Source organism: Nicotiana tomentosiformis, chromosome 6 (genome assembly GCF_000390325.3).
Source record: "Nicotiana tomentosiformis chromosome 6, ASM39032v3, whole genome shotgun sequence".
Lineage (NCBI taxonomy): Eukaryota > Viridiplantae > Streptophyta > Magnoliopsida > Solanales > Solanaceae > Nicotiana > Nicotiana tomentosiformis.
Window position 1 is genome coordinate 23,968,740 of NC_090817.1, and position 24,799 is coordinate 23,993,538.

The window sequence follows — 24,799 nt, forward strand, 5'->3', positions numbered from 1 at the left end:
GGCTGTTGGATCAAATCATACCAGCAGTACGAGTACTGAACGGTTCAATATGGCATGCGAGACAACAAAGAGTGAAATCACCCTACCGGTCAACACAGCCAGAACCACTCAGCAAACGAAGTTCCATGTGATCGAGGGTGATATGAGGTACAACGCCTTATTCAGAAGACCGTGGGTTCATAGCATGAGGGCGGTGCCATCAACCTTGCACAAAGCGTTGTAATTTCCAACTTCAAATGGGATCAAAATGGTATACGGGGAACAACCAGCCGCAAAGGAGATGTTTGCAGTCGAAGAGATGACCCTAGCACCTCCGGTCACAACACCAAAAAATAAGGGACTGATGAAGAGAAAGACACCAAATAGCAATCACAGGTCTCGGACTCGATCGAGCCGAGAAAACGGGAGGAGCATCTAACCGATGAAGGAGATGATTTAGAGGTCCCGAGATCTTTTGTAGCACCTAATGACGTCGATGCTACCAAGTCAACGATCGAGGAACTGGAACAAATCATATTGTTTGAGCATCTACCGGATAGAAAGGTATATCTGGGTACGGAGCTAACCCCCATGCTCAAACTCATTGACTTTCTTAAAGTTAATGCCGATTACTTTGCCTGGTCCCACTTAGACATGACAAGAATCTCACCGAAGATAATAACTCACAAATTGAGCTTGGATCCAAACTTCCACCCGATCAAACAAAAGAGGAGGCCACAGTCCGAAGTCAAGCACGTATTCATCAAAGACGAGGTATCTAAACTCTTAAAATAGGTTCCATTCGGGAAGTTAAATACCCGGATTGGCTAGTTAATGTAGTTGTCATACCTAAAAAGGGAAACAAACTTAGAATGTGTGTAGATTATAAGGATTTTAATAATGCATGCCTAAAGGACTCATTTCCTTTGCCTAACATCTACCGGATAGAAAGGTATATCTGGGCACGGGGCTAACCCCCATGCTCAGGAGAAAACTCATTGACTTTCTTAAAGCTAATGCTGATTACTTTGCCCGGTCCCACTTAGACATGACAGGAATCCCGCCGGAGATAACAACTCACAAATTGATCTTGGATCCAAACTTCCACCCGATCAAACATAAGAGGAGGCCACAATCCGAAGTCAAGCACGCATTCATCAAAGACGAGGTATATAAACTCTTAAAAATAGGTTCCATCCGGGAAGTTAAATACCCGGATTGGCTAGCTAATGTAGTTATCGTACCTAAAAAGGAAAACAAACTTATAATGTGTGTAGATTATAAGGATTTGAATAATACATGCCCAAAGGACTCTTTTCCTTTGCCTAACATCGACCGAATGATCGATGCGACAGCAAGGCACGAGATGTTGAGCTTTCTCGATGCCTATTCTGGGTACAATGGACCCGAGTGACCAAGAGAAAACTTCTTTCATAACTAAGTTCGGCATTTATTGTTATAATGTGATGCCATTTGAAAAAATACAGGTGCCACGTATCAACGCCTAGTTAATCGAATATTCGAGGAACAAATAGGGAAATAAATAGAGGTTTATATTGACGATATGTTAGTTAAGTCCCTATGAGCATATGATCATTTGAAACATTTGTAGGAAACCTTCGGCATACTAAGGGAATACAACATGAAGCTGAACCCGGAGAAGTGCGCCTTCGAAGTCGGCTCAGGCAAGTTCCTCGGTTTAATGGTATCTAACCGGGGAATAGAGATCAACCTAGATAAGGTAAAGGCCATAGAATATATCACTGTGGTTGACAAGGTCAAGGCAGTACAAAGGCTTACCGGGTAGATAGCCGCATTGGGCCGATTTATTTCCTGGTCATCGGATAAAAGCCACTGATTGTTCTCGTTACTAAAGAAAAAGAGCAACTTCTCTTGGACTCGGGAGTACCAAAAGGCTTTGGAAGAACTCAAAAAATACTTATCAATCCTTCATTTGTTGCATACCCCAAAGGCGAACAAGCAAGTGTACCCTTACTTGGCAGTATCCGAGGTAGCGGTAAGTGGTGTCCATGTTCGGGAAAAAGAAGGTATGCAATTTCCTATATATTATATTAGTAGAACCCTAGGTGATGCTGAAACGAGGTATCCACACCTAAACATTAGCGTCTGCCTTGCTAAGCGCATCTAGAAAACTAAAACCATATTTTCAATGTCACCCTATATGTGTCGTGACCTCGTACCCGTTAAGGAATGTTATGCATAAAATCGAACTCTCAAGCCTGCTAGCAAAATGGGCCATAGGAATTAGGGGGGTACAATATTGAATACAACCCCCCAACAACTATAAAGTCTCAGATATTAGCAGACTTAGTGGCCGATTTCACACTGGTTTTGATCGCCGAGTTCAATAAAGAATTATTACTCGCCTCGGGGACTGGCTCGGGGGTCTGGTTTTGATCCCCGAGTTCAATAAAGCCGAGTATGAGGCTATGATTGCAAGTCTAGAGTTGACTAAAAGCCTGGGGGCTGAGGTGATCGAAGACAAGTGCAACTCCCTCCTCGTTGTTAACCAAGTTAATGGGATGTTCGAAGTCAAAGAAGACCGGATGTGGAGATACTTGGATAAATTATAAGTGGTGTCACATCGGTTCAAAGAATTAACGCTACAACATGTGCCTCGAGGTCAAAACAGCGAAGCCGATGTGTTGAATAATTTAGGATCATCAGTAGACTCAGATGAATTCAACTACGGAATGGTAGTACAATTGACGAGCTCAGTTATATAGGTTGGCTATGCCGAGGTAAACGCAACGAGTTTCACTTGGGATTGGAGTAACAAATATGTGGACTACCTTCAGAAGGGGAAACTTCCATCGGATCCTAAAGAATTAAGGGCCCTTCGAACTAAAGCTTCCAGGTTTTGCTTAGTTGAAGGCCAATTGTACTGAAGGTTGTTTTTTGGACCGTTAGCAAGATGCTTAGGGCCTAGGGAGACCTATTACGTGATGAGAGAATTTCATGAGGGGATTTGCGGGAACCATTCGGGAGCGGAATCGTTGGTTCGAAAATTGATCAGGGTCGGGTACTATTGGAATGAAATGGAGAAGGGTGCAAAGGACTTTGTTCAAAAATGCGACGAATGCCAAAGGCATGCCCCAATAATTTACCAACCGAGGGAGCAGCTTCACCCGGTCCTTTCTCTATGGCCGTTCATAAAGTGGTGAATAGACATCATAGGTCATTTACCATGGGCACCCGGTAAGACCCAATACATCTCGCTCATGACCGGTTACTTTTCCAAGTGGGTTAAAGCACATGCATTTTAGAAAGTTAGAGAAAAAGAGGTTATAAATTTCATCTGGGATCATATAATATACCGGTTCAGGATACCGATCGAAATCATGTGTGATATTGGGAGATAATTCATCAGCAGCAAGGTCAATATGCTACAAAGACATCGAATGACGATATGATACGAAGATATCTAATGATGATATGCACCGGTAGAAGTGAGGGAACCAAGATTTAGGTTATGATATGCTACGAAGACATCGAACAACGAGGTCACGGCCGCAAGTCTAATTTTAGCAGACAAATGGCGAGAAGCTGCCATGGTCCGGTTAGCAGCTCAAAAGCAGCGAATGGGAAGATACTACAACCGAAGGGCAAACCTTCTACACTTACAAGTCGGGGACTTGGTATTGAGGAAAGTCACACTACATACCAAGAACCCGAAGGACAGGAAACTAGGCCCGAACTGGGAAGGACCATACAGAGTCATCCGTAAAATTGGAAAAGGCCCGTACTATCTTGAGGCCGAAAATGGCATACAATTGCAAAACAACTGGAATGTGGCACACTTGAAGCGGTACTACTGTTGAGGCATGAATACCTAAATTACTTTAAGGTTTATTATCCTTTGAACTAACCCGTGCAGGTACACAATCGATGTCAAGTCCAAGAATTAGGTCTGAAAGTACGTGCTGTACTCTTTTTCCCTTCGATCGGTTTTTTCTGAAGTAGGTTTTATGGCAAGGTTTTTAATGAGGCAACAGTAAGCGTGTTACTCTAGTTTTGAAGACTGGTCTAGGATCGGGGACTGGGGACTGCCCGTGTCGGATCAATAGTACTAGAGCCCTCAAAATTCGACCTCGAATACTAGGGGACTATCATACCCTGAGTCAAGAACCGAATATTTAAGTTTAGAAATTTCGAAGACAACTCTACTCGACATCAAAAGTCAAGGCTTGAATAGTAGAATTCGTTGTAAGGGCCAAACGATCAAGTGAATCGTGCCGAGATAGTTCGTTCTCGCCATGGCGGATAGTATTTGTATCTTCAAATATTTACACTACATTTGAAGTAATAAAGTGAGAAAATTCACATTACATAGGCAATGTTATCTTTGTGTCACTTAGAATAAATATTAGATTCTAAACCTTCTAAGCCTTCGGGCCATCCTTAACCGGAGACATGAAACCAAAGACAGTAAGAGTCCACGAGATCGTGCACAATCATCTAAAGACCCATAATCATACGGGTCACCCTGAACCAGAGACTGATGCATGACAGTAAGATCGGGAAAATTAGGCTACTAAATCCTGAGTTCATCGAGCCTACAAGGCAAGTCCTAAATATGAAAGGCCACGGCCAACTTAAGATATGAAGTCATTGGAGCTTCGATCACGATGTATAAACAACACGGAGACGTCTGAGTTCGTGCATGTAAAAAGTAAGGTCCTTACATATTGTAAAATCCATAAAAGATTATGTCTGATCTGATCAAGTCAATCGATATCGAATTACGGTCATGAAAAGAGCTACATTCGCCAAAGATTAACTATGTCCGGATAAATCATTCGAATGTTTTAATAAAGACATTATTTTACTTTTTACCGGATCCTCCGAGATCAAAGCAACTCGGAGTCGTTACTTGACCCAGGCCCTATCCAGCTTTGGAAGTTAAACAGTTTAAGTAATGTCAAATTTTATGCTAAGGCATTGATGATGTACATGTTATATATCCTAAGTCCTAAACATAAGCAAATGCAGAAAAGGTAAAGGACAAAATATGTAGCCGAATGGAAATTTCATATATATATATATATATATATTCACCAAAAGGTATTTACAGAGGCACGATAAAACGTCCCCAAAGTACAAAGCGTACAAATACAAGAAAGGACAAAAATAAGCTAAGGCATTTCCTGCCTAGTCTTCATCAGAACCCAGCTCGCTATCCGAACCCTTGGGCTGGTACCTCACTTTGGCCTCGGCTTTGAGCCTCTTATCCTTTTCCATCTCGGCCACTAAGTCGACCCCCCGAGCATAAATCTTCTCGAGAGCCTCCCTCGAAGATAGCCACTTCATGTACTCAGCCTTCGCTATAATACGGGCTTAGGCTATCTCGACATCAGTTTTATACTGGGCCAACATGTCATGGGCTTCCGAGACCTCGTTCGAAGCCATCTCCAGTCTGGACTTCAGTGCAGTGTACTCTAAGCTCAGAGCATCCCGCTCTGCCACAACTGAGATGAGTTGTGCCCGGAGTTCCTCATTCAGCTGAGCCCATTTGTCGGCCTTCTCTTTCGCCACTCGGAGTTGCACTCTAGTCGACGCCAAGTCCTCTTTGGTGGCATCCCACTCTGAGCCAGGCGGTCCATTTTGCACCTCAACTCATCAGCTGAAGCCTTGACCTCGTCTATTTCGAACCTAAGCTGGTCGATCAAGGTTATTTTCTCCTGGACATGCGAGGTTGCGGCGTTAGCATTTGCATTTAACCTCTCGTTATCGATCTTTGTAACGACCCGGCCAGTCATTTTGAATATTATAACCTCGTTCCTACATTTACTGCTCAATTTATGTCTTGCAATTGATTTATGACTTGTTGGGTTAGTTGGTTCGGGTCCGGAAGAAACTCGAAGTGAAATGAACACTTAGTCTCTTAGTTAGAAAGCTAAGTTAGAAAAAGTCAAACAGAAGTTGACTTATGAGTAAACAAATTAGGATTTGACTTTTTATGATTTCAATAGATCCGTATTGAAATTTTGGAGCCATAGCAAAAAGAATCGTCGAATTCAGACATCGTATGAGAGAGTTATGCCCATTTCTGTATCGGAGGAGATTTTCCGTCGCCGCGAGCGCCCAGGGTAGCGTGGGACGCTAGCCCTGGCGCTGGGAATTTTTGGGTACTGGAAACTGCGCCACAGGCAGTGCCCCACACTACCTGTGACGCTCAAAAACACCAGAGACTCTATAAACGGATTTTTTGATCATTTTTGACAAAAATAGAGTTGGGGAGCTCGGTTTGGGCGATTTTTGGGCGATTTTTACGGGTAAACATTGGGGTAAGTGTTCCTTATCCTATATTGATTATATTTCATGATTCCATACTCATTTATATCATGAATCCGTGAATTTATGGAAGCAAAATAAGATTTTTACAAAATCTTCCAAAAATGTAAAATGAAGATTTGAAGGTCAATCCGATGTCGGAATTTGATAATTTTTGTATGGTTGGACTCGTCTCGGAATGGGTGATTATCGGATTTTGTGAGTTTCGTTGGATTCCGAGACATGGGTCCCACGGGCGATTTTTGAGTTAAATTTCGGATTTTGTTGGAAAAATTTGTATTCTCGTATGGAATTAATTCCTACGATTCGTGTTGAGTATATTGAATTAATTGTGAATAGATTTGGAGCTTTTGGAGACCGAGTCCAGAGACGAGGGCATCCCGGAGTAGGATTTTACGCTGTTTAGATAAGTAACAGTTTTAACTTTGGCTTTGAGGGTATAAACCTGGAGATTTGACATCACGTGATTGTTTGGAAGTGATATCCACGCTAGGTGACAAGCGTGTAAGTGTGCACCGCGAGAGATTGAGACTTGGTCCATCCCGTGAGGTTGTGAGGCCTAATGGCTATTATCTGTGGTTATGTGTTTATTTGTTGTTGAACTTGTTTGCCTTCATGTTAGAGATCATGCTTAGGCTTTATTCATGCTCACATTATTGGTACTAAGTCAGAGAAAATATTGTACATGTTACCTCAGTCTCTATTATTTGCTAAAATGTGGTGGTACTTGATGTGGGCTGTGTTCCCTTATTTGTTGGTGATGATGAGGCTAGTGAGGTACATGATTGAGTGAGGCCGAGGGCCTGGTTGTGAGGATATTAATACCATAGCGCGTGAGTTGTCCGCGTAGCACGTGAGTTGACCGTGCGGGTCCAGGTAGTGATACCATAGCGCGTGAGTTGTCCGCGTAGCACGTGAGTTGACCGTGCGGATCCAGGTATTGATATTGATTGAGTGAGGCAGAGGGCCTGGTTGTGAGGATATTAATACCATAGCGCGTGAGTTGTCCGCGTAGCACGTGAGTTGACCGTGCGGGTCCAGGTATTGATACCATAGCGCGTGAGTTGTCCGCGTAGCACGTGAGTTGACTGTGCGGATCCAGGTATTGATATGATGGCACGTGAGTTGTCCGTGCTTAGCGCTTGGGCTTTAGGAGCCCCTCCGGAGTCTGTACACACTCCCAGTGAGCGCAGAGTATTGAGTGTTTTGAGTATTGAGTGCGAGTGATGAGTGATAGTGTGGCATTGCTGTGAGGTTGTATTTATTTATACTGTTGCTGCATTTATCTGTTAAACTTCTTTGTGCCATTTACAGATTTATAGAATTTACCTGTTTATTTCTGTTTATTTTTAAATTGTGAAAATAAATAATTGGACTGTTTTACTTAGCTCGTCACTACTGCTCAGTTCCTTAGTTATTTCTGTTACTACTGAGTCGGTTGTACTCATACTACACCCTGCACTTTATGTGCAGATCCAGGTGAGTTAGAGCGCGATGATTGTTGAATTCTGTGGAGATTGCAAGGTAGCTGCTAGCATCCGCAGGACCTTGTTACGCCTTTTATCATTTCTTCTTTTGGATTGTATTGACAGTTAGACAGTTTCATTTCTTAGTTCATAGATTTAGACGCTCATGACTTAGTGACACCCCGATGTTTGGGGCTCATTTTCGTATTTCTAAAAATATATTTAGAGTTGATTTAGTTATGAGAAATTCAAGTGTTGAAATATTTTATTAAATTCTTATAATCGGGTTAGTAGAAATATTTTAGGAAGTAGGCTTGCCTTGTAACACGATAGGCGCCATCACGACCATGGTCAGATTTTGGGTCATGACAATCTTGATCACTCTTACCTGTTCAACCAGAAGGGCATGGTCCTGTTTCACTTTCGAAGCCTTCTTAGGCTTTCTCCAGTTCGACTCGGAGGTCAGAGCGGTCGACCTTGTCCTTAAGGACTTCATCCTTCTGCTCATAGAGAGCTTTGTATATATCTGTTTGCCGGACCTGCTCCTTGAGCTCGAACTCGAAGTGACTCACATCTAACCTGGACCAGTGAAAGCTTTCATGGTAAAGCACCGAGGCTTGAGATAGAGAAAAAAATCGTTAGGAAATTATTAAGGCAATATGAACTTATTAATATGAAAAGGAAAGAAGGTATACCCGATTCAGTGCCTGCTATGCCTTGTTGAAGAGGCTTAGCCCATCTACCTCGTTCATCTTCACTTGGTCTTCCTTAGTTACCAAGGAACGGAGATAGCTGGCCACTCCAACTGGCCCAAGCAACATGCTGGTATACGTTGGCACCGTGAACATGACCATCTTCTTTAGCTCAGGGTCCATGCTCGGGGCCGAAAACTACTTCTCAAGCTTCGAGCTCGAACTCGGCCCACATGCTCCCGGTTGCGCGACTCTTTTTGGGATCTCCAGGTATCCAAAGCTAGAGTAATCCTCCAGCATGCCGACGGGCATCATCCACAGCCTGAGACGCATCGGTTGGTTTCTCCTTGGCAGCCCGAGCTTCGTTTAAATTGGACTTCAGCCGAGGCGGTGATTTTTGAATATGGATGATGGCGTCTTCTTCAGGAACGGCTACTCTGGGGATCAGCATCAATCGGCTTATCAGTGATAAACTCCATGTCATCGTCGTCCTCGAGAAAGTCCTTGAGCCCGTAAAGAGCCTCGGAATCTGGGACCCGGGCAACGAAAGCCTTTTTGGTGCTTTTTCTTACCTGGAGCACAATCTTTTTCCTCTTCTTGGCTTCGGCAGGAGCGTCCGAAGAGTCAGGGGATCTTTTCTTCTTCTTTGTTCTCTCCTCCTTCTTCACAACAGCATCGGCAACGGGCTGTTGTGAAGCGGAGGATTTTGTAGACAGGGCCGAGGCCACAACATCGATGATTTCCCAAAGTTTTGTGGTCTTGGGCAATACTATGAAAAGAAGACTTAGTCATAACAATGACATAATAAAAAAATGACCCTAAGAAAGATTCAATCAAAAAAGAGGGGCACTCACCATGAGAACGAGCCTCCCACTTACCTTTGGAGAGCTTACGCACTCACGCTCGGGATAGGATAGTTGCTTGCATATGCCCTCGACCTACTCCCTAAAATGCAGGACCGCATTGGGGACCTGGGCGACAGCTACATGTCAAATGAAACAAATAATGAGAAAGAAAAATAGATACAAAGAAGTACTTTGATGACTTAAGAGGAAGTAAACTTACGTTTTGGGTTCCACTTCTCGGGGAACGGCATGAACTTGGAAGGAATGAGGTCCTCGGTCTATATCCGAACAAACCTCCCCTACCAGCCTCTGTCCCTATCCATGTCTATACATGAGGAGAGAGCTTTATTTGCCTGACGGGCAAGTTTGATTAACCCCTCTCAGAAGATTCAGGGGCTGTAAACTCGGAGTAGGTGGTCAACCATGAACCGGGGCTCCTCCGTGTTTTTAGCAAAGTGATAGAGAAGGGTCACGATCATCCAAAAAGACGGATGAATCTGCCCGAGGCAGATTTCGTACCTCTTGCAGAACTCGAGGATCACCGTATCAACCAGACTGAACGTGAAATGATACGTGTAAACACTTAGATATCCATATATATGTGTTGTGATGTCCTCGTCGAGATTGGGAACGACTATGTCCTTGCCTTCTCATTTACATACCTCTGGGACTACTTTAAGTGTCTCCTCGGTGATGGAGCAAATATATCTCTATGCTTCCTCACCTCCGTCTCCTTGTGCGGAAACTTTCTTGACCTTAAAGTCATTATCTATGGAGCAGCCTCCGGGAATGAAATCTGTAAGGGGGCTCCCGGGGCTAATACCGGAAGTGTTGCCTCGATGCCAGTGGTCGGGGAAGAAGTCATGGATGCAGTATTTTGGGGTACTGATTTCGAAGTCTTAGCCATCTCTATCTGAAAATATGAAGGTTTGAAGGTTTAGTATGAAGGTTTGAAGAGTTGGTATGAAGATTTGAAAGTAAGGTATGAAGGTTTGAAGATAAAATATGAAGATATGAAGATATGAGGAACAAGTTATGAAGATTTGAAGGATTGATGAACATATGAAAAACTTGAGGGTAACTCAAGGAAGTTCGAAATCAGAAAGTAAAAAAGTGAAAAAAGGAAACCGGAGCTTTTATAGGGAAGGAATAATGAATGCATGACATTTCACATACAGTAATTGTCAAGGATGATCAACCGGCGGCTGACGCGTGTCCAAAATCAAAGTGACGTGACTGATGGGACATTTCAGTTCGTCAACTTGCTTATGGTGTGCGAAGGAAGGAACCGGGGTCAATTAGTTACTTCTCATCGCTCCTATAATCTACTCTCCGAAAAGTGAGGGGACTATCTGTGTACAGGTAAAATCGAAAATAAAGTTATCCACAATTTTTCGCTAAGAATCGAGGAACAACGTTACTTGTTACTAGCTCGAGTAAGGCCGAGGGTGCCCGCAAATCAGAACCAGGAGCAGATAGATGATATGTCGAGAATCGAGCATGGCCGAACCCAGAGAGATTCCAGCTCGAGCAATATGAAGAATCGAGGGTAAAGGGAGAAACTGTTAAAGAAAACAAACTGAGAGCCGAAATATCTGCCATCAACTGGATATTACGGTGCGGATCACGCTCGATATTGGTTGTAGATCGTGTTTTCATGAGAGAAAAAGAAGGAAATTTTTTTAATCTTATTTAGACTTGTATTGGGGTTAAAACTCCCCTACTATATAAAGGGGAGAACTTTTTCATTTTTTGGGTTACTGTTGGTACGCATATCAAAGCAATAAAGTTTATTTTTGGCTTAGAACAATTGGTCATGTGTTCTGCAGTTGTTCATCTATTTAGTTGCAATCGAGCTCTATTCCGAAGACTCGATTGCAACCGATCTTTAGCACTCGAATCTAACGCCGGGCTTAATTACTTCGTCACATTTGGTTTGATCGTTTTATCTCCTTTTAATTCAATTATTTATTGTTCTTTAATCATTTCTGTTAAATAAAATTACATATTTTTTAAATCGCGTACAAATTTAATTGTTATCCGTTTTAAGGGTAAACACTTACAATTCTTTTCAATTTTTTTTATTGTGGGTTCTTTAATTCAAAAAATAAAATAAAACAATTGTTATTTAACAGATGTTCCAAATTAAGTCAACAGTCGTGGAAAACTGAAAAAAGAAACACTAATTTGATTATGGCATCTTGATAAGAGAAAAATTATTAGTTTCTATCCACATGTTCAGACCTATACAATTTTTTACTAGTCAAATCAGATCATGATCTCGATAAACAATATTGTTAGTTAAGCAAAAGTATAATTTTTTAAAATCCATATCGACTATTAAATCAGACTCATATTCTGCAGTTTGTTGTGCTTAGCTGTCTCTTTTTTTTATACAGTCAACGAATCAATCTAAATCTAAGGAACATAACATAAGACTCTCTACAACATCTCTACTCAAAAGTATTTTTAAGAGGTTCAGAACTTTTGTACTATCAAGTTAATTTTGACGGTTAAGATAATGTTTATAAGTTCTTATCAACTAATAATCTCAATTACAGTGAAAAAAGAATTAATAATCTCAATCTGTAAAATTCATCTTGTAAATAATGGTACGAATTGAGATCATTAGATGATAACAACTTATAAAAATATTATTTTAATCGTGAATGTTTTTTATAGATATATTGGTGAAACTTTGGTGAGTAAAGTTATCACATACCTTTGATGATGGGCAGAGGCGGAGCTAGGAATTTAAGTGTTCGAGTTCTAAATTTTAAAATAAAACATTGCTCTCAGGGGGAATCGAACCTCCATCTTTCCCAGCGAACCCACAACCCTTATCATTGAACCAAGACCCCTTTTGTTGCTGGGTTCGACAGTATATATTTATATAGATTTAGTAAATATTTCAATATAAATACAGGGTTCCCAAAAAAGTTATTGGGTTCGTCCGAACCCGCACCCACTACTATAGCTCCGCCCCTGATGATGGGAGCTAGCAGGTAAGTAGCTGAGTGAATGATGAAGCTATATGTTTACAAAACAAAAGGAAAAAGATAATATACGAATTGAGATCATTAGATGATAAAAACTTAGAAAAATATTATTTTAACCGTGAATGTTTTTTATAGATATATTGCTGAAACTTTGGTGACTAAAGTTATCACATACCTTTGATGATGGGGCTAGCACGTAGTAGCTGAGTCAATGATGAAGAAATGTTACTTTAGACCATTAATTTTATTGAGGAAATAAATTAAAAAAGGAAAAGCAAATTTTTTATTTAAATCTATTTGAGATAGAAGGGTCTTTGGTTATAGTAATCTCAACGTGGAGGCAACTTAAAAGGATAATCTTTACTCTCTATGGTCCGATTTAATTGATTTTATGTCCCTTTTTTTTATCCATAATATTTGATTTTTTGAAAAAATTAACTTCTATTTTTCAAAGTTGTCCAATGAACAAATTAATATTAATATAATCAATTTTATTGCTAATTAATACTAAAAGATAAATTTTTTTATATGCGTGAAAATAACTAAAAAAGAAATCAATTAAGGCGCAAAGCTTCTAGACACTTGGGTCATATAGTGCGCTATATGGGAAGTTTACAAGTGGACACTTTTACCGCCAACGCCCATTGAAAGTGGATTTAGAAGTTAAAGGCATCAACTTTCGTGTAAAGCACGTATAACTCCCGTTAATGCAAATGCAAATCATTCTCAATCGGAAATTCTATTGGAATTGGTCACAACTTCTTCTTTGGTTTTGAAATCTTGACATTTTATACAAATACAATCATAACCATTTAATAATGATGCTGAGTTTCCGCTGTTTTCTTTTCTCAACATCATCACCTTCTTCTTACTTCTCTATTTTCTTGCCAAAACCTCATAGTTTTCTTCCTTTTACATTTTCACAAAAACTGGGTTCCTACACGACGTCGTCTTCAGCACAAAGCATGCCTTCTAAACTACTTTTTCGTCAGTTATTTGAGAAGGAGTCATCTACCTATACTTACCTTCTTGCTGATGCTTTGCATCCTGAAAAACCAGCACTGGTAAATTTATTTAACTCAGCTTTTTTATTCATATTGAACTTCTCTTTACAATCTTGGTTGATGGGGTTTTCGTGGGTTGTGATTAGCGTATTTGTGAAATCTTAAATGGTTAGAGAAAATACACTTTTATTTATTTGATTATATCTTGAACACGCACTTGATTCTTTCTTATATATATATGAGCCAAATACGTGAAAATTCTTTTTGATAATGAGAATATGAGACTTGAACATGTTATAATTCTGTATTACTGTAATAAACAATTAAACTTTCTGAAAAAACAAAACAGAAAGTTAGTAATACTTGTTTAACGAAATAGATTCTGGAAAAAAAATAGTATAGGAATAAATCGAGCCCACTGAATACACAGTGTGTCCTTAAGGAAATTATTCCCCTCAAATACCCGAGGTGCTGGAATATATCCTCCCAGGATAGAACGATTTAACTCACCGGAGTGTTGGTACCAAAACGCTGGTGAACAGCGAGCCACTCGAAGGCTGTAAAACACACTGGAATTTATTGTGCAGAAGAAGAAGAAGAAGAAGCTCAGAAAATTTCGTAAGGAAAGATTCTGGGATTCAAACTCTATTTATAGAGTTGTTGGCATTGTTTCTGAAAAGGTTTGCAACCTTTCAGAAACAGTCATGGCTGTTGGAACAGGGTTGTTTGAAATATGAAAACGGGCCTGACCGAACCGGGTCGCGGGTCATGGGTTATTGAATTTTTCATTAATTATTTAATTAATTAATTAAATAATTGAAAGGAATTTTGTCCAAAAAGATTAATCAATCAATCGATCTTTGACCGAATCCGAAGCCGAAGCCGAAGCCGAGCCGAGCGAGCGAGCGACGACGACGACGGCGCGAGGCTTGCCTTCTTCTTAACTCTTTAAGAGCTAAAAGAAGAGCAATTATATATATACCCATCAAAAGCCTTTTCTTCCCCCGATATGGGACAATGTCCCTTTGCCAAGGGAAACTCAAATATTTCATTTTCCCTCCATTTCTCATTCACCCTCTTTAAGCTACACAAGCTTAAAATCCCAACAATCCCCCACATGAATGGGGAATGGCTATAAAATAAAGGAATGCACGGACGCATGTGTGTTTTACATGCAAGAATTAATTGCATCTGGATAAGTAGGTTTCCCTTTGAACTTTTCGTAGTGAACTTATATCGGATATACTCGGTCAATCGGTAGATTTGATATCTTTGAACCGTCAAGCTTTGTTGTATACCTAGACAACATAAGTCACACAATCAATCCTTAACCATCTATGGTTCTCACGGTTGTGTTCGTTTCGGCCATGAACACCGCCTGGTTTCATGAGTGCTTAGAGAATGGGCCTTTACTTTCATTCCCTTGAAGCGGCTTACACTTCACACTCACATAGGTGATTTCTAAACGTGTAATCCTATAGACACACTATCTGGTCATATCCTGCCAGACTTAGCAAATCATTAAAAAACCTTTAAGCTTTGTTGAATCATCAAAAAGCCTTAATGCTTTACCTCGATTTCTGAACATTGTCTTCATCACGAGAATGGGTTGAGTTATTTGACAATGTTGAACCGTCATTCATAACTTTGTTTGATCTCTTTGAACCTAGCTCGTGGGATCTCCAGTCTGCTAGGTAGAGTTACCGTCATGATGACTTGTCCTAGACCTTAACCCCATTCCCTTTGATGATCTTTCAACTGCCTCTCTACATAGGCCTTTTGTAAGTGGATCCGACACGTTATCTCTTGACTTTATGTAGTCAATTGTGATAACACCACTAGAGAGTAGTTGTCTAACGGTATTGTGTCTCCGTCGTATATGACGAGATTTTCCGTTATACATAACGCTCCCTGCCCTGCCTATTGCCGCTTGACTATCACAATATATACAAATAGGTGCCAAAGGTTTGGGCCAAAATGGAATATCTTCCAAGAAATTTCGAAGCCATTCAGCTCCTTCACCGGCCTTATCTAAAGCTATGAATTCAGATTCCATTGTAGAACGGGCGATGCACGCTTGTTTGGATGATTTCCAAGACACTGCTCCACCCCCAATTGTGAAAACATATCCACTCGTGGATTTAACTTCAGATGATCCAGTGATCCAATTTGCATCACTATATCCCTCGATCACGGAGGGATATTTGTTATAATGCAAAGCGTAATTTTGGGTATGTTTGAGATACCCCAAAACTCGTTTCATTGCCATCCAATGTATGTGATTGGGATTACTTGTAAACCGACTCAGTTTACTAATAGCACATGCTATATCTGGTCGTGTACAATTCATGATATACATCAAACTTCCCAATACTCTTGCATAATCCAATTGTGAGTCACTTTCACCTTCATTCTTTTGAAGTGCATAACTCACGTCAATTGGAGTCTTGGCAATTTTGAAATCCAAATACTTGAACTTGTCAAGTACCTTTTCAATGTAGTGAGACTGTGATAATGCTAGACCTTGTGGAGTCTTGTGAATTCTGATTCCTAAGATCACATCAGCAACTCCTAAGTCTTTCATATCGAATTTGCTAGCCAACATGCGCTTAGTAGCATTTATATCTGCCATGTTTTTGCTCATTATCAACATGTCATCAACATATAAACAAACAATGACTTCATGACCTGGAGTGTTTTTAATGTAAACACATTTGTCGCACTCGTTGATTTTGAACTCACTTGCCAATATTGTTTGGTCAAATTTGGCATGCCATTGTTTGGGTGCTTGTTTAAGTCCATAAAGTGACTTAACAAGTTTGCACACTTTCTTTTCTTTACCAGTTCCCACAAAACTCTCAGGTTGTTCCATGTAAATCTCTTCCTCTAATTCTCCATTTAAGAAAGTTGTTTTAACATCCATTTGATGGATTTCAAGACCATACACGGCTGCTAGTGCCACTAACACCCTAATAGATGTTATCCTCGTTACTGGCGAGTAAGTTTCAAAGTAATCAAGGCCTTCCTTTTGTCTATAAGCTTTGACAACAAGTCTTGCCTTATATTTGTCAATAGTGCCATCAGCTTTCACTTTCCGTTTAAAGATCCATTTCGAACCTAAAGGCTTATTTCCCGGAGGAAGATCTACCAATTCCCATGTATGGTTATCCAAAATTGATTGAATCTCACTATTGACTGCCTCTTTCCAAAACGCTGAATCAGAAGATGAACATAGCTGCTTTAAAAGTTTGAGGCTCATTTTCAAGCAAGAATGTCACAAAATCTAGTCCAAAGGAAGTAGATGTTCTTTGACGTTTGCTACGCCTTGGATCTTCTATACTTGGAGTATTTTCCTTTGGTTCTTCCCGAGGTCGTTTAAGTCTTTCACTTAACGACTCACATTCAGTTTTATACGGATAGATGCTTTCAAAGAATTCAGCATTATCTGATTCCATTACCGTATTAACGTGAATTTCGGGATTATCGGATTTATGAACCAAAAACTGACATGCTTTACTGTTTGTAGCATATCCAATGAAAACGCAATCAACAGTTTTTGATCCGATTTTAACCCTTTTAGGTAAAGGAACTTATACATTTGCTAGACACCCCCACACTTTGAAATATTTCAAGTTGAGTTTTCTTCCTTTCCATTTTTCATATGGAATAGATTGCGTTTTGCTGTGGGGTACTCTGTTGAGTATTCGGTTAGCTGTAAGGATAGCTTCGCCCCACAAACTCTGCGGTAATCCGGAACTTATTAATAAAGAATTCATCATTTCCTTTAATGTCCGATTTTTCCTTTCCGCAATTCCATTGGATTGAGGTGTGTAAGGTGCAGTAGTTTGATGGATAATTCCATATTCCGAACATATTTCTGCAAATGGAAATTCATATTCTCCACCACTATCACTTCTAATCATTTTGATCTTTTTATTCAATTGATTCTCCACTTCATTCTTGTATTGCTTAAATGCTTCAATTGCTTCATCCTTACTATCAAGCAAATAAACATAACAATATCGAGTGTAGTCGTCAATAAAAGTAATAAAATACTTTTTCCCACCTCGAGATGGTGTCGACTTCATATCACAAATATCAGTATAAATTAAGTCTAAATGATTTGAATTCCTTTCAATAGACTTATAGGGATGTTTTACAAACTTAGACTCAACACATATTTGACATTTTAATTTATTACACTCGAATTTAGGCAACACTTCTAAATTAATTAACTTCCGCAAGGTTTTGTAATTGACATGTCCTAAACGAATATGCCATAAATCATTTGACTCCAATAAATAAGAAGAAGCTGCAATTTTATTCATACTGTCAACAACCATTACATTTAGTTTGAAGAGGCCCTCTGTGAGGTAGCCCTTTCCAACATACATTTCATTCTTGCTTACAACAACTTTATCAGAAACAAATACACATTTGAATCCATTATTAACAAGCAAAGAAGTAGAAACTAAATTCTTCCTAATAGTAGGAACATGAAGAACCTTGTTGAGCGTTAACACCTTGCCGGAAGTCATCTTCAGGAATATCTTCCCATAACCTTCAATCTTGGCTGTTGCAGTATTTCCCATGGAAAGCTCTTCTTCGGGACCAGCAGTAGAGTAAGTCGCAAATGCTTCCTTGACAGAACAAACATGTCGAGTGGCTCCAGAGTCAATCCACCACTCCTTCGGATTTCCAACTAGGTTGCATTCTGAAAGCATTGCACACAGATCATCAATGTCATCATTCTTTTCCACTATGTTGGCCTGTCCCTTCTTCTTATACTTTTTCGGGAGACGATAATCAGGGGCTTTGTGACCGGTTTTTCCACAATTGTAGTAGCTGCCCTTGAATTTCTTTTTGTTCTGCTCCTTAGTCTGTCCAGAAGACCTCTTTCTCTTCTTACTTTTTGGAGCAGTCTCCTCAACGATATTAGCTCCCATGATCGTTGAATTTCCACGAGACTTCTTCTCAGCTGTTTTGTTGTCTTCCTCAATCTTGAGACGAATCACAAGATCTTCCAACTTCATTTCTTTGCGCTTGTGCTTAAGATAGTTCTTGAAATCTCTCCACGAAGGAGGCAATTTTTCAATAATTGCAGCCACTTGAAATGCTTCATTCACGGCCATACCTTCAGCAATAAGGTCATGAAAAATAAGTTGAAGCTCCTGAACTTGGGTTCCAACAGTTTTACTGTCTATCATTTTATAGTCTAGAAACTTGGCAACCACGAACTTCATCAAGCATGCATCTTCAGTCTTGTACTTCTTCTCAAGTGCGTCCCATAATTCTTTCGAAGTATTCATCGCACTGTACACATTGTACAAGTCATACTCTAAAGCGCTTAAGATATAGCCTTTGCAAAGAAAATCTGCCTGCTTCCACGCCTCAACAATCATGAATTTCTCATTGTCCGGCATGTCCGCAGCAGGCACTGGAGGTTCTTCACTAGTGAATTTCTACATACCAAGTGTGGTAAACCAGAAGAACACCCTTTGCTGCCATCCTTTGAAGTTGACTCCGAAAAATTTCCCCGGTTTCTCTGCCGGTGGAACAGCAGTCCGGCTTGACGAGGCTATCATCGTTGCCGTAATAGTCGCAGAAGAATTTCCGTTATCAATTGCCATTTCTCACTATAAACAACAGAAGAATTCAATTAATGGCAAAATCAGAACAGTAAACAATACTGTTATTAACAAAAACAGTATGTATAATAAATAAAATCGAAGTTTTTATATACTGTTTCACAGAAAAACGATGAAATTTTTATGTTCTTCAAATCGTTTTATGAATTTCAATACTCTGATGAAGTTTTTTATATCTTCAAATCAGAATAGTAAAATTCAGAAGGAGTAGAAAACCACACAAGTTTTAATCTCCACAAACAAAATACAGAATATAATAAATTAATTTCCTTAAGAATGTTATAATTCCGTATTGCTGTAATAAACAATTAAACTTTCTGAAAAAAATAAAACAGAAAGTTAGTAATACTTGTTTAACGAAATAGATTCTGGAAAAAAAAAACAGTATAGGAATAAATCGAGCCCACTGAATACACAGTGTGTCCTTAAGGAAATTATTCCCCTCAAGTACCTGAGGTGCTCGAATATATCCTCCCAGGATAAAACGATTTAACTCACTGGAGTGTTGGTACCAAAACGTCGGTGAACAACGAGCCACTCGAAGGCTGTAAAACACACTGGAATTTATTGTGCAGAAGAAGAAGAAGAAGAAGAAGCAGCAGTTCAGAAAATTTCGTAAGGAAAGATTCTGGGATTCAAACTCTATTTATAGAGTTGCTGGCATTGTTTCTGAAAAGGTTTGCAACCTTTCAGAAACAGCCATGGCTGTTGGAACAGGGTTGTTTGAAATATTGCGGGAAAATGTATTTAAAATAATCCGGGAATGAAAACGGGCCTGACCGAACCGGGTCCGGGTCATGGGTTATTCCGGATTGAATTTTTCATTAATTATTTAATTAATTAATTAATTAAATAATTGAAAGGAATTTTGTCAAAAAAGATTAATCAATCAATCTTTGACCAAATCCGAAGCCGAGCGACGACGACGACGGCGCGAGGCTTACCTTCTTCTTAACTCTTTAAGAGCTAAAAGAAGAGCAATTATATATATACCCATCAAAAGCCTTTTCTTCCTCCGATATGGGACAATGTACCTTTGCCAAGGGAAACTCAAATATTTCATTTTCCCTCCATTTCTCATTCACCCTCTTTAAGCTACACAAGCTTAAAATCCCAACAGAACACACGACCTCTGTCTGCTCTAATGTAATGTTGAAGTGTGACCATCTCATCTAAAAACTGAACCTACCATAGAGCGCACATTTTTATTTATTAGTTATGTCTTTTATTCTAGTGATTCTGTACTTGGATGCCTTGATAAGTTTAGTTTGCTGGTAGTAAAATCAATTCTTTGCTGCACTAATGGTCAACATGTGTAATAGCAAGAGCTCTTACGAAAGGTTGCAACTCCTTTTGTCTTTTATAATCTATGTTAATGTTAGTATGAAACTATACGAGTAAAATATTGGAATCGGTAGCAAAAATATAATGGAATGAATGAGTTTGGCTCAATGCTAACCCGCCTCCACCTCCAACGTCCAACCTATGAGTTGCGGGTTCCAATAAAATTCAGAGGCAGATCGAGGATTTAAATTTGATGCGTTCACTTCTTATATCTGAACCTATTACGCTTTTGAATTTATAGGTTTAGAATTTAATATTTGTAACAATGTTTAGTGCTTTTTCACATTTATATGTGTTGAAAATACAGGTTCAGTTGAATCCATTGATTATATACTCAATGCGCCTCTGATGACATTGGGGTAAGTGGCTAAGTAGGGAACCGTTATTGATCCCTCTCAGTATGGGGGGATAAAAAGAAACATAATCGAAGACATTTGAAACTAAGTTACAAGGATATTCTTTTCCATAATATTGATCGCTAGATAAACATTTGGAATCTCACGTATTAGTAATTTCAAACGTGTTTTCTGTGGAATAAGTGAATGCCATATACTCAGTATTTATGAAGTCTAGATTTTGGTTTAAAAAGATAATGAAGGAAGGCAACTGTGAGAAAGAGCAACACTATTTAGCGGAGAAACTTTGAAGTTATGAGTCGATTATAAGTGAGCCATGCCTGCACTCTGTATTCTGTGGTCCATTCTTTAATAACCGATAATGCTAAGCAGATGTCCCCTATTGATGTAAATAACTATGTATTCACTTGCTCGAGACCAGACGAAGGGGGAGATAACTAACTACTATTTTAGTATTTATACTAGTTTACATCAGGATTAGCCAAGATAGTACTTAATTTGCTCATTTTTGGATTCACTTCAAAGTAAGACAGAATAGATGGTGGAGCTTATCCACCGGCAACTTGAATCTTCTTTCAAGATGAGTACCGGCAGTAAATGCATCATCGAGCTCTGGATCCATTTTTCTTTAAATTTTCTACAATTAGATTTATTCACCAACTTCTGAAGCAGTTAAAGAATTGAGGAATAACGAATCGTTGATTTCTTCATTTTAGATTTTGTAGCTTACCTCTCATTTTCTGCATGGTGCCTTGTGTTAAATTTAGCAATTCAGAATTAACTGATGTAAATAATCCAACTGCAGCTGATTGACCCGGTGGACAAAACAGTGGATCGTGATCTTGCACTTGTTAAAGAATTAGGTTTGAAGCTTGTATATGCTATAAACACACATGTACATGCCGATCATGTTACTGGCACTGGCTTGATTAAGGTCCGATTTATTTTCTATGAATATGATAACTGATTAACAACAATTTCTTCTTGATACTGTTATCACCCCGCGCTGTTTTCTAGTGCTTCATTATTGTTTTCATTGTTGCAGACTAAGGTGCCTGATGTGAAATCAATCATTTCTAAAGCAAGTAATGCAAAAGCCGATCTTTTTGTGGAACCTGGTGATAAAATCTATTTTGGTGATATTTTTCTGGAGGTATGCAGCAGACATATGTTTTTTGCATATAAGATTATAGTACTTCTTTTGGTGATAAGTGTGTAGATAAAGGATATATAAGTTTAGATTTTTGTTCAAATGGTGTAGAGGACGAAAATCATAACGATGAATTGAGTGGTTCTATGAAGTTCCCGTTGGAAGAAAATTTTGTACAATTCTAACATATGTCATGTCATAAACATCTAAGCGACTTGCAAACACATAACAATACTATCAGTTGACCATGTGATTCTATTTTAGAAAAGATGAAACTGTTTTAGTATTTTTCCAATTTAGTGAGCCTAGTGGCTGTTAAGATTCTTCAACAGTTCTATGGGACCAAATAAAATAGGACAGAGGGAGTACAAGACGAATGTCTACCAAAAATTTAATGAATATTTGGTTGTAGCTCAATTTTCTGGCTGATATTTACTTTCCATCTTTGAGTTACATCCTGATACATTATAATACAGGTTCGTGCAACTCCTGGTCATACATTGGGCTGTGTCACCTATGTTACAGGAGATGGACCCAATCAGCTTCAGCCAAGGATGGCATTTACTGGTGATGCTCTTCTGATACGGGGATGTGGACGAACAGACTTTCAGGTATATCTTCTTGGTGAAGTATGTCATTTTAGCTAAATTCTGCTGGACCTTTTACTAAAATAAATTGAGTGTGTGCGCTCCAGCCTCCAGCTCATTTAAATGCTCTATAAATAACTAGGATTTTGATCAGTTTCTAGCTCACAAAAGGTAAATGATGCTCTAAGATCGTGAATGTTCTTGCGGGATAGGGTCAATGTTCCGTTGGGACCAGGAAAGGAATGATTAGGTGAAGAAAACTATTGAAAAATTTAGTTGCCAGAAAACATTATATTTGGATTTTATATTATCTGAGGGATGGAGTTAATGCTCGGCCGTGGCCAGGAAAGGAAAGATTAGGCAAAGAAAACTATTGAAAATATCAATGTTTATAACTATTTTTTGGATTTTATAATATCTCTTGCTGAAAATTTGAGACAGGGATGTCCTTCGATTACCCAATCTACAATAAACTGGTCTTCAATGTTGTGCAATTTACATGGTTAAATCAAGATCAAATTAGGCGGAGTACATCGACAGCCCCTTAAACTTGCCAGTGTATTTCGTTTAGACACTCAGACTAAGATATGTTCCACTTTTACTCATTTTTCCTACTTTAACTGCAGGGTGGAAGTTCGGACAAATTATATGATTCTGTTCATTCACAGGCAAGGACATAAAGTCTGTTCCTTCTATACATGTCATTACCTGTAAAAGAAAAGTAAAATAAATGTAATGTTGAATCCGTTCTTTTGTTATCCGTATTATTGCTGATCATCATTGCTTTGTGAAAACAGATTTTCACATTGCCAAAAGACACATTGGTATATCCTGCTCATGACTACAAGGGGTTCACCGTAAGGATACACCTATCATCTTTTTGCTGTTTCTAATGCTGCATATTTCGGCTTGTTTACACTGGTGCAAATCATTTTCAGGTTAGCACTGTGGGGGAGGAGATGCTGTACAATCCACGCCTTTCAAAAGATAAGGTACTTCTCTGCTAGTAGTTTTTGCTATAGTTTTAGTTTCATGCTAAGCTTTGCCTTTGTGGTTAAAGAGTGTGGTAACTTGCTGACTGTAGTTACAGTTGTGACTAAGTTGGTGAAAAGGAATCTACTTAATATACATTTGCATCATTGAGCTGACTGTAGTTACATAAAGTTCTAACTATACTTGTGCGTCGTATATTTATCTTTCTTTTTCTAAGAAAACCTTGTTCAACTCTTGTTTCTCATGTTTACTAAAACAACAATGTTTGCAGGAAACATTCAAAAACATCATGCAAAGTGAGTAAACTATTCAAATTCTTTTCTTTTTCCCTCTCAATTGCTTTTTATCTTTAGTTGCTAATTAGAGCACTTTTTCTAGCAGATTTGAATTTGTCATATCCAAAAATGATGGACGTAGCGGTTCCATTAAACATGGTTTGTGGATTGCAAGAGACTTGAAATCTTATCTTTGATTTGATCCTTTCATGGTCCCGCAGGCTGTAAATAGAGAGCAGGATACACACAGTTGGAAGTGAAAGCGGACTATACTATTGAATAATTTTGAATAATGGTTCATCCAATATATGAGTTTCCAAAAGCTTTGCTGAAATAATATGAATCTTGAGTGTGTATATGATACTTCATAATATGAATAGTGATCTTTTTTTTTTTATTTACATCCTTTTCTTCTTAGTTGGTTGCTCCAAAGTTATTGTTAAATCATTTGGCTGAAAGATTTTCTTGCATTAGGACAGCAGATAGATGACTAAACATGCTACTGCTTATTCTGTCAAAAGTTTTCTATATTTTATGCAATCTTTAGACCACAAGCTCACTTATATGTATAGGTTACAACATGAACACGGAAGTACTAAAGAAGATTCTTGAGGAGTTGAATGACAATGTGCATATAGTATAAGGTGTTAAAGTACTTTCACAATTTCTGCAAAGAATTGTAGCAGAAGCAGAGCAAGGGGTTACCACTATACTCACACTTCATGGTGCAATGTCAAATGCAGAGGCGAATTCAGGATTTAAACTCTATGGGTTCAGCTTTTAAGATTTTTAGCATTGAACTCATTATATTTTTAAAATTATGGGTTTAAATTTACTATTTATTGCAATTTTAGTACATTTTGCACATAAATTTATGCTTCGCATCGAAAGTTATTGGTTCAGTTGAATCCGTCACGTATATGCTACATACGCACCTGGCCAAATGAAGCGCACCTAAATTAGTAAAAATACATTACTGAAAAGCTCAAATAGATGGAAAAAGATTGGAGGGGCCATCTTGAAGATGTGCACTTTAACAGCATCAAAACATATGTTATCTTATGCATCTAAGTATACCTGAGGTTGAAAATGTCTAGGTACATGCGTGTTTGGTAGGATGAAAAATATTTTTTTCGAAAAATGTTT

At 38.9% G+C, this 24,799-nt stretch overlaps 1 protein-coding gene across 1 annotated transcript; it reads left to right on the plus strand.

The window, feature by feature from the left end:
* Positions 1-12,995: 12,995 nt before the first annotated feature.
* Positions 12,996-24,054, plus strand: LOC104108865 (persulfide dioxygenase ETHE1 homolog, mitochondrial-like). The gene is made up of 9 exons (XM_070177182.1): positions 12,996-13,360; positions 21,454-21,582; positions 21,694-21,801; positions 22,275-22,409; positions 23,012-23,053; positions 23,183-23,242; positions 23,324-23,377; positions 23,650-23,674; positions 23,760-24,054. The coding sequence occupies exons 1-9, from the start codon at positions 13,115-13,117 to the stop codon at positions 23,834-23,836; spliced, it is 876 nt and encodes a 291-aa protein (XP_070033283.1). The 5' UTR covers positions 12,996-13,114; the 3' UTR covers positions 23,837-24,054.
* Positions 24,055-24,799: the final 745 nt, after the last annotated feature.